The sequence below is a fragment of the Neophocaena asiaeorientalis genome, unplaced genomic scaffold (assembly GCF_003031525.2).
Source record: "Neophocaena asiaeorientalis asiaeorientalis breed wild unplaced genomic scaffold, Neophocaena_asiaeorientalis_V1.1 scaffold134, whole genome shotgun sequence".
Lineage (NCBI taxonomy): Eukaryota > Metazoa > Chordata > Mammalia > Artiodactyla > Phocoenidae > Neophocaena > Neophocaena asiaeorientalis.
Window position 1 is genome coordinate 28,939,526 of NW_020185339.1, and position 10,835 is coordinate 28,950,360.

A 10,835-nucleotide genomic window follows, 5' to 3' on the forward strand; every position below is an offset into this window, starting at 1 on the left:
TAAGAAGCTACCAGGCCCAGGCCGTGGCCGGACCCTGACATTACCTAGCCATCCTTAGGTTGCAGTCTCCTCTGGATGGGGGCAGGAAGGAAGCCCTACGGGGCCTTCCCCATCCCCATGGGCCTCGCTGTTGTGCTGGGTTATTCCCAGAGGGAGAAGCCCCAGAGGAACAAAGAGAGACCTCTAAAGTAGGGAGACAAATTTGGAAGAGACTTCTAAACGTAGAGACATACAGACACAAGGAGGGGTGCAGAGACAAAGATATAGAGGCTCCGAGAGATACCCTATGTTTAAAGAAGAGCAAGGCAAAGGGAAGGTGGCTCAAAGACACACTGAACAAAACAGGGGACCAGAGACCCAGAATCACCTCAACTCCCTGCCCTATAGACCCAGGAGATTCAGGACTGGGAAGGTCCCCCTTTGGTGTGTTTGAGAGTGGGGAAGGAGAGTGGAGACAAAGCCAGGTGGAGAAAGAGAGTTATTAGGGGAAGGAATTAGAATATAATTAGCATTATCCTCCCAAGGTGTCCACTAGGAACTGGACCTGAAATCCAAAAGGTAAGGGTCCTAGAAGCAATAGCCCAGGCCCCAAAGAGATGGGCTCTTTGAGAGGTCTAATGGTCTGCCCTTTCCTGTCCTGAGATCTACCTCTTCCTCTCTGTCCACCACCAGCCTGGGGAAGCCAGATGGGTTGTGGCTCACATCTTATATTGGAGACTGTATATGTGATGGCAACTGTGTATATGTATGTGGACTGTAGAAAACTCTGGTGGTAACCACTTCCTTCCCCGGGACTTAGCAACTGGGTCTCCAGACTTTGGAAAAAACCATCCACTACTTTCAGGAAGCTTGGGAAAGGGATGATGTTGGGGTGGAGGTGGTGGAAGGGAGCAGTTGTCCAAACCAGCACCCTCACAGTTAACATCTATCCCCCCACCCCGGCAGCACACCTCAGCTGTCACCGTGCACATTACTGTTTCCTACAGAACAGGAGACAGAGAGCTGACAGCAAATGTGGGGGGGGGCCCAGTCACGCGGGGAGAGGTGGTAGCTCATCCTCAGACACACGCAGCACACACCTCCACTGACAAAATCAGGTCGACACGTCCCTAACACTGACACACACAATCACTGACCCCCACACGCGACTCACACCCATCAATCCCTGTCACAACACACCACCTCTGCGTGCGCAATTATGCACGGTTCCTCCTAGGTCAGGTACAAGCGCCTAGTCTTAAAGCCTGTCTACACCCTGTCTTGACATCTTAGATCTTCAATCGCCTAACCTAAGCAGAGGGCTTAGGTCCCCGTCCTCGCTCCGCAAATTCTTCAACCGTGGCCAGCTCCAACAGGTAAAAGGCTGAGCTTAAGGAAGTCAAGTAAGTACCAGGGTCGAGGTGAAGAACCGGGAGCTGACGGGGCAGTGGGGCTGCTATACGCCTCCCTTATTCTCCTTCCTGCCACTGCCTCTTTACCGGCACGTCCACTCGCGGCCCAGCCGGCCCGCCGCCCGCCTGTCAGTCGAGTAATGAATGCGCGCTCGGGGCCCTGCCCCCCCCCCCCAAGTCGTTCATCACTGCCAGCACCGCCCACCTCTCTGCCGCCCTCAGGGAGGACTAAGCGGCCCAGGCAGCGAAAGCCCGTCTCCCCCCACCTCGACTAATAATTGTCAGATTGAGATGTTGATTTGTCAGCTGGGAGCTAGCGCCAAAGAACCCGCAGTAAAAACCGGACTCCTTGAACTTCCTCTGGCTCCATTCGGACTCGCCCAGCCTTGCAGCTTTTCTGGATTTGATGTGCATGGGTTGGATTTCACTTAAGAGATCCGGGTATAGAAGCGCAGTATCATTTTATTCCAATAGGAGGCGCACCAGGCTACAGACCCTAGGGGGGCTCGTCCTGGGCTCGGTTCCACTTCTTCAGACCCGAGGCCCTAGGGCTTCGTCCCGCAGCCTCCCAGCAGGGGGCGCGTTGGCCACCATCTTCCTCTCTCCCGCAGCTGAAGTCCCCGCTTCTGTACAGGAAGCCCCCAGGCAGCAGTCACACAGTCCGCCTTCAGGGATCTGGGGAGGGGGCCATGTCCTGCCCTCTCTCTCCTCCAGGTACCTCCGACCTCCCGCAGTCCTCCATTCTCCAGCAGGAGGCGCCCCTGTTGCAGGTCCGCCTTCGCCATGTCCTAGGCACCTAGGCTGCAGTCCCGCCCTTGCCCTCCCCAGCCCGGGCCCCGGAGCTCCCCGGGAGGCCGGCTGAGTGACGGGCGGCCGGTGATTATGCGGAGGGGGAGCGGGGTGCGCCGCGGGCGGCAGCGCTGACCCTTCACATTTCCGATCCGCCGGGACCCTCATCCATCCGAAGCTGCTCTTTGTCTGGCCGCCTAATTGCCAGCGGACAGGATGGATGGCGGGACCGACAGCCGCGGAATCCCTAATAAAGGCCGCGGCCGCCGGAGAGGAAGCTCGGGAAGGAGGGGGAGGAAGAAGGAAGAGATGGAAGGAGGTGGGAGGAAGCACCGGGCCGCGGCCGCCGGCTCAGAGACGCTATGCGCAGCGCACAAGGGGGGCCAGATCTTCTAGGGTGCGGGACCAGGAGTCCCGTGTCGACGGGGGTCAGGGTGCCGTGGCTGTGGGGTGTGTGAAGTCTCCTGCTTGATGGAGAGAAGGAAAGAGCTAGGGGCCCCGGGCAGAAAGCATGCTACGGCCGACCTCGTTTCGCAGAGCCTTCGAAGATTTCAGCTTGGCGCTGCCCCCTGCGCTCGGGGCTCCCACCAGCCGGAGCCCAGCCCTCCGTTCCCCGCATCACCTCTCCTCTGCTCACCTGTCGGTCTCTCAGGGCGGGATCCAATATCCCGGAGGAGAAATGAGGGGTCTGACAGCTGTCTGTACGGCCGCTCGCCACATTTCATTAACTGCAGGCTGGAGTTGGTGGACGGCGCGGGGAGAGGGGAGCAAAATGAGGTGGAGAGAGAGGCTATGGCGGGGAGCCGCACCTGGCCAGGGGTCAAGGGCTGGCCTGACAGATACCTTGGAAACAATCTCTAGCCCCTCCTTGTGGAGCCAGGAACCTGTTCTCAGCCTCGTGGGCTCTGGCGGCGGCCCTTAGAACCTCAGGCTGCACTGAGCTGCGGTGCCAGGGGATCCGTGCGGCGGATGAGTAGAAGCCCTAGGCCTGGCGTCATACTTGCTGTCTCGCCGCTCGCTGGGGCCTGTCGACCCTCTACGCAAAGTGTGCGCAGGCTCTTGGGCCGCTACTGTTTTCCCACCGGTGGTGAGTGGAGAGCGGTCCTCAGCACTCTGGCCAGCTTTCCTGCCTTTGGCCTCTTGAGCACATTTTTCTGCAGTTCGCTTCGTTTCCCTCTCCCTCCCTTTTCTCTCCTCTTCGGACTGAACAGCTCTTCTCCGCAGCTGACTTCGGCCGACATCCTTTAGCTAACAGCCGAGCACCTGTTGTGTGTCAGCGCTGGGGGTGGGGGATGGGGGGCACCCTGAGCCAAGGCCCTGCCCCGTTGGCCTCACACACATAGGTCTCCACTGAGACAAATTCAAATCTCTCTCCCCACTCCTGTCCTGCTTCTCTCACCCTTCCACTGCCTTGGGTGTCATTTCTCTTCTCCAGGGCAGTGACAAGGAAGCCAGGAGATGGGAACTCCAGTTCTAGGGCTGCCACTTACAAGGTGATACAGGACAAGGCATTTCTCATTTCCAGGCCTCAGTTTCCTCATCTGTAAAATGGAGACAATACATCCTCTCAGGGATGCATCGAGGATGCAGTAACTCTCAAGTAAAAGCTCTAAAATGCTGTAAGCACTCGATAATGTTATTTCCCTATCCATGTTATTCCCTGTCCTCTCAGGTGGGCATTTTTCCCTTCTCTTCATACCAGGGGTCTGGTACCAGGCAACCCAGGTTGCTTCCAGTTCTGTGTGATCTTACATGTAGGAGCTGAGAGCCAGAGTGTGTGTATGGGTGAGGTGGAGGGAAGTGGAGAAGAACCACACTATAGACGGCCCTGAAGGGTGAGGAAGGAGAGAGGGCGGGGTGTGGCGGGCGGTGGAGTGCATTTCCTTAGATCTTAATGTAACATCAGCCAGCTGGTTCCTGTGCTCTTATGGATGAGGAAACTGAGGCTTGTGGAGGTTATACTGCAAGTGACAGGGGTAGATCACTCTACCAGGATCTTTCCTCCCATAAGTTTCCTACTGCTCATTTCCTCACCCCCTTTCTTCCCTTGAAGGGGTCTGGGTCAGTGATAAGGACTGTGGGAGAAGGAACAAAAAGAGAAAAACTTCAAGGAGCCAGGACCTTTCCGCTAGACTTCATAAAATTTTAACAAGAAAACTTCCTCAGAGTAGAAGGCACATATCACATGCAAATCATATGCTAATCACATGCTAATCTAAAGTCTGGTCCTCAGAACTCTGACACACACCTGGCCCTAAGCCCTGGGGGAAATTCTTGGGAGACCCCTAGGTTCCAGGACAGGACAGGTCGGAATGGGTTCTATTTAGAGTCAGGTTATGGAGTTAGGATTCATTTTAGGATTGGAGAGGAGTCAAGTGTATACTTTGGGATTAAGGTCAGGGTTAGTGCAGAGTCAAGGGCAGAGGGTAAGGCAGGATTCAGTCTGGGCTGTGCTTTTAAATAGGGGAGCCTGGGGAACTCAGTCTTCCTCTCCTCTCCCCTCCTCCACTGCCCATTCTATGTCCTGCAGCACACCTCTCGGCCTACATCGCATTCCCAACCACACCACCTCCCTGGGGCCTCCCAGTCTGGCTGCCCAAGGAGCTCTGGGTAAATTGTCCCAGACCCCAGCCTGGGCCCCAGTATTTCCTCTTGAGCCCAGACACTTGGCTTCTGGCCCCAGGAGCACTAGCTGGCCTTGACCCTACCCAGGTCCCTTCTCGGCCGAACGTTGACAGCTGCAGAGGAAGCAGTAAGGACCTGGTGAGCTGGCAGCTTCATTCCAGAGCGTGGGGAAAGAGCAACAGAACATGAATAAATTCATGGAGCTGGCCCCTCAGCTCCCTGTGAGCTAAGCCTGCTTCCCCCACCATACACACCCGCTGCCGCCTGCAGCCCTGCTGGTCACCGAAGCTCACAGCCTGGGCTGGGGATGGGAGGAGAAGGGAAGCTCTGAGAGAAGAGGGCTAGGACCTGAAAGGGGCTGAGGTGAGGGGCTCAAAAAGAGGGCCTTGGTTAGTAGGAGAGAGGGGTGGGGAGCAGAGAGGGCCTTTAGTGAGTGGGTGGCAGGAGAGGGGGGAGGAGGAGGGAGAGGGGTGGCAGGACCTGGGGCCGATGAGGCTTGAGGATCGGGTGGTGAGGTCAGTGTGAGCCCTGGCCTGCTCTCTCCTCTCTGATCCATCCATCATCCAGCCTAGGGGAGCAGATTCGGAATTAGACATGCACGGACCGACATGGCCCTCAGCCCCCCCCCGAGGAAGACAAATGGCAACAAAGACCTTGAATAAAATTTGTATTTATGGTTGGAGGAGGCCCCACCCCCACTGACTGCCAATCCTTTCTCTCCCAACCCTTTCAAGCATGTAGGGGCCTCCCTTCACACAGGCCCGTCCTCAGCAACCTCCCTCTTCCTGCACCGTTATGGGCTGGGAGGGGCAGGGAAGGAGTACAGGAAACAAGAGATGAGGAAATCATCTTCCACCCAATAATTATGCCCTGATGTGCCCTGTGCTCTCCATTTTACATAATGTACTCTTATACATTACAGTACTGGCTTACTCTAGTCTCTAAGAGATCCTTTGCAGTTGTCCACCTCCAGGGCCTCCAAATACCCCATTTTTGCCAGTCCTGGAACCTCTTCTCCAGGCCTCTGGCCCTGGAGTCCCTGTGAGCAAGAAATTTCTCCCAGAGGGGCGAGACCCTGAGGAAGGATGCAGACCCCTCACAGAGAGGGACCTATCAGAGCTTGTGTTTCCTCTTGGTCACCCGAATGACAGACACAGCCACCCCTCACAGGTGGGTGCCTAGCACTGAAACTGCATTTTAGTTATATTCCTTTGCATAACCAATTTCAAATTTCAAATCCCTCCCCCAAACATTTATTATGTGGGGTCCAACTTCTCTGAGTTTCCATCTAACCACAGCCCTTTGTGGAAGGGTGAAGGGGCAGAGATCCTGGGGCTGGACAAGGTCTGGGACCAGGGCAGGGGTGGGACTGGGCTGGGCTGCCAGGGCAAGAGCTGTCTTCTGACTCTTTCTCCCCGGTAAACTCTCTACTCTTCAGTCCTGAGATAAGAAAGATGACATTCATGGGGTTCCACATTTAGGGACTAAGAGGAAGACAAATATAAAACCTCCCTTCAAACAGCCCTCACACATACACACACAAAGGCAATCCACGATCCACAATCCCACTCACCCAGGGACACACAAGGCCAGGGTCCCATGGACACGTCCACACTTGCCAGCACACTGTCACAATGCACAGGCCCAGAGCCTACCACACTGCTCCAAGAAGCGCCCCGCCTCCGCGTCGTCCCCACAGTTGATATGTCACATTGGAGTCCGAACACGGACCTGGGTGTCTCTCTGCAGCGCGCCATTTACATTTCTCTCTCGATCTGTCAACCTGTCTTGGCTCCTGTCTCTCTCTCTCCGTCTCTGTCTCTCCTTCTCCCCCTCTGGGGCTGTCATTTAGTCTCTTTTTCAAGCTTTGTCTCTGTCTCTGCGTCTCTATCTGGCTTTGCATCCCTTTGATTTCTCTGTAGCTCCTCTGCTTTCCTGTCGGTTTCCTGCTCGCTTTCCCAGGCTGGTCTGTTTTCTCACTCTCTCTGTTCCCTCACTCTCTCGATTGCTCTGCGGCCCCCTCCGCCAACACTGGGGGTCGAGGGTAGAGGTGCCTGGAGATTTGCCTTTTCCAGTTCAGGCCAACCCGTACCCGTTGAACCCTTTACCATATGTTATTCGGTCACGGGCACTGAGTGGCGAATTTCTATTTTTTTCTAGTCCTTGTTGTTTGCTCGTGGGCTTTTTTCTTTTTTTCTTTTTTCTTTTTTTGAGGGGGGGAGCCGGGGAGGGCTCTTTTTAGCTCTGGAATCCACGTCTGTCTTCTGTGTGTGTGTGCATCTCCACCGCTTTTTATCCCATCCCCGTTTCTGGCCTCCTCCGGGCTCTGAGAATACCAAACTCAGGGTAGAGGGTGAAAGTAAGGATAGGGTGAGGGCAGTGAATCCCTGCAGAATTGGTTTAGAGCCGGTCAGGAACCGAGAGGCTGGGGGGACGCGGGTGGGGGCCGTGGCCTGCCCCGCCTCCACGCTTCCCTCTCTGGGCGCCAGGGGTCGCTCCGCCCCCGCCCCCCCCGCCGCGGCCTCTTAGAGCGGCTCCCGCCGCGTCGCGGCTCACACCACCCGCACTGCCGCTCCGGGAGGGAGGGGAGGAAGGTTAGGGACGCAGAGAGGGAGAGCGCTAGCTGGAGAGAGACGCGGGGCCAGGGCTTCAGCAGGGGCTGGGGCCGCGGCTAGGGTAGAAAGGTGGGTCAAGGCTCGCCAAGAGCCAGAGCGCAAACCTGCGAGGAGGTCGCGTCCGGTGGGCGCCACCCGCAGCGCAGAGCCCCGGACGTCCAGAGCGCGGAGAGTAGTCTCAGCTCCGGCCGGGAGCTATCCGTCTGGGTAGCCGGGGACCTAGGCGCCGCCATCCTCGAGAAAGCAGCTGTCCGGAGGGCAGGCATCCTAGATCTGTAAGAAACCAGCCGTCCGAGAAGCCACCGATTTCAGGCGCCTGGGAACGTTAGACTGAACGAGAGGGTAATAGAGGACCACGGACTCTGAACTGTCGGGAGCTGTCCCTGGTCCAACCAACGGGGGGACCTCCGCCTTGACGGAAGGTTTGGGGAACGGCACCACTGAAGCGGGAGCCCACAGGGGCGGGGGGGCCGGGCGCAGCCGTCGGGGGGATCCCGACCCAGGCCCGAGCCCGGTCACCGCCTCTGGCGCTCGCGGAGAGCCTCGGGCCTCCGCCACCATTGCACCCAAGAGTGAGGAGGATCTGCTGGCCCTGGCCGCGTCGCGGCTGAGCCGCCGCAAGAGGGTGGCGGGCGCGGCCGTCGGGGTGGCCATGGTGCTGCTGCTGCTGGTGGCCATTCCGCTGCTAGTGCACAGCTCCCGCGGGCCGGCGCACTACGAGATGCTGGGTCGCTGCCGCATGGTGTGCGACCCCCACGGGCCGCGAGGCCCAGGACCCGACGGCGCGCCCGCCTCCGTACCCCCCTTCCCTCAGGGCGCCAAGGGAGAGGTGGGCCGGCGCGGGAAGGCAGGTCTGCGAGGGCCCCCGGGACCACCAGGTCCCAGAGGACCTCCAGGAGAGCCGGGTAGGCCAGGTCCCCCGGGTCCTCCAGGCCCAGGCCCCGGCGGGGTAGCGCCCCCTGCCGGCTACGTGCCTCGAATTGCCTTCTATGCTGGCCTGCGGCGGCCACACGAAGGTTACGAAGTGCTGCGCTTCGACGACGTGGTGACCAACGTGGGCAACGCTTACGAGGCAGCCAGTGGCAAGTTCACCTGCCCCATGCCAGGTGTCTACTTCTTCGCTTACCATGTGCTTATGCGCGGCGGTGACGGCACCAGCATGTGGGCGGACTTGATGAAGAATGGACAGGTGAGCTGCCCCTCTCCCACCCAGCCCCAGACAGGGTAGCTTTCTAATTCTCACTGCATTCATTACGCAACCCGAACCTCTTCCCCAAACACCGTCACTAAATCCAAGAAGGCCACATTGCCAAGAACTTAGAAATCGCTTCATTTAGTCCAAAAGGAATTGGGGGGCCAGAGAAAGAAAACGACCTGCCTAGGGTCTTATGGAGCATTAGGAATGGTGTCAGAATTAAAACTCAGAGCCTCACACTCCAACTATAGGCGACTATACACCAAACCTCTTTGGTATCTCACCCTGCCTCTTAGCCTCTTTTCACCTGTCTTGGGCAGCCCTCCTGGCCTTTGGGTTACCCAGCCACTTGATGGGCGAGTTACCGGAGTCTGGCTCCTTCGATTTAGAATGGAGTCCGGGTATCACGCCGTGGGCAGTTGGTATCTGTTCCCGTATGGGGGTCATTAAGCTTGGATTTTCAAGGATAAGGTAAAAAAAGAAAGAAAACACTGTCTCATTTTCCAGGCAACTCTATTACTAGTCCCAGGGCCTGAGGTCAATTCTAGAGTGGGCCTGACCCTCAGCTAATACTGAGTCCATAGGCAGAGGTGGGAAATGAGGCAGCACTGGGGCCAGCCAGGCGGCTTGCAGGAACGAATTTGGGAGAAGGGAAGAGGCAAGAACAGATAAAGCAGAAGCCTTGGACCCTGGCCTGGTCCCTGCTCCTGTGGTCAGAGTCGGAGTCACTGCTGCCTTAGCTTGGAAGAAAAGTCCCAAAGACTCAGCTCAAGGTCCAGGACACGCTTAAGGGGAGCCAGAGGCCACAGGGGTGGGGCTGGGGAAATGTGCCTGGGCCACGCAAGCCGCAGGGTGTAAGGTTAGGGCTGAGCTGTGACCTCCGAATGCCCCGTGCGCGATGGGGTGATTTGACCGCGGCGCATCAGGCCTGCTTATCCCACCTGTCCGAACCCCAGGTCTTGCTACCGCTGCAGCACCCTTCCGCTCCAAGAACCGAAGGCACTACATTGAGGTCTCCCCCAAGCAGGGCCGCCCCAGGAGCCCAGGGAAAGGGAGTGAGAGTGTATGTGTGTAAGACTGTAGCGTGTGTGTGCGTGATTCGAGTGTGTCTGTGGGTGCAGGGTGCGAAGGTGTGAGAGTAGAGCAGTGGCTGCTTGCCTGTGGCACTGAGTAGGTGTGTGTGGTCTGTGCGGCGTGTCTGTGAGGGGCGGAGGGGGGGAGTATGTATCTAGAGTGCGTCGCTTCCCGAGGGGGCGGGGGCCGCGTGGCTCCCACTCTGTATTCCGCGGTGCGGGCGCTGCGGCTTTGGGGACGGTAAATAGTGATTAGAATAATGATGAATAATTAATCAGTTAATAACCAGCCCCCTTGGGACAGGAAGAGGGGGGCTGGGGAGGGGGCTGGCTGCGACGCTGAGGCGTCGATGAGGCGACCTACAGCAGCGAGGCCAGAGGGGAAGAGGCACTACCTGTTTGGGCGGAAGGCGACCCCCACGTCGGGGCGCCCGCGGGCAATAGGAGGGACAATCGAGGAGGGGTGAGGATACATCATGGCATCTTCCCACAGCCTGCACCCTTGCTTACACACGCACAGACACACCTGTGCCCTATCTCTGGGGGAAGGGAGCACAAGTTTAGAAGGTCCGAGTGGGTTCAGAGTCTTAAAAATTATCCTACAGTCTAATTTTATTTTTTAAATAATAATAGCAAAACCTATATAGCATTTTCTTTGTGCAAAGCGCTGTTTTGTAACACACTTCACACATAGTAACTCATTTGATCCTAACAACCTGAGGAGGTAGGTTCTATTACTACCTCCTACCTTATAGCTCAAATTAAGGACCACAGAAAGCGTGAAACTTGCCCCAGTCCCAGCAGCTAGTGAATGGCAGTGCCTGCGAAGCACCTTGTCCTTCCCAAACCCTGCAGCCTGCTGCCCTCGCGTCACCTTCACAGGCCCAGCTGCATCTCCTCGGCCGACCCCTCATCACCCCAGCTCCACACAGGGCGTGAGTGGGTTGTTCTGTCCCCCCTCTAGGTCCGGGCCAGCGCCATTGCTCAGGACGCGGACCAGAACTACGACTACGCCAGCAACAGCGTCATCCTGCACCTGGATGTGGGAGATGAAGTCTTCATCAAGCTGGACGGCGGGAAGGTGCACGGCGGTAACACCAACAAGTACAGCACCTTCTCTGGCTTCATCATCTACCCGGACTGAGTC

The 10,835-nt window shown here is 57.4% G+C and overlaps 1 protein-coding gene across 1 annotated transcript; it reads left to right on the plus strand.

The window, feature by feature from the left end:
* Window positions 1–8,072: 8,072 nt before the first annotated feature.
* On the plus strand, window positions 8,073–10,832 carry C1QL4 (complement C1q like 4). Its single transcript, XM_024737091.1, has 2 exons — window positions 8,073–8,609; window positions 10,653–10,832. The coding sequence occupies exons 1-2, from the start codon at window positions 8,073–8,075 to the stop codon at window positions 10,830–10,832; spliced, it is 717 nt and encodes a 238-aa protein (XP_024592859.1).
* Window positions 10,833–10,835: the final 3 nt, after the last annotated feature.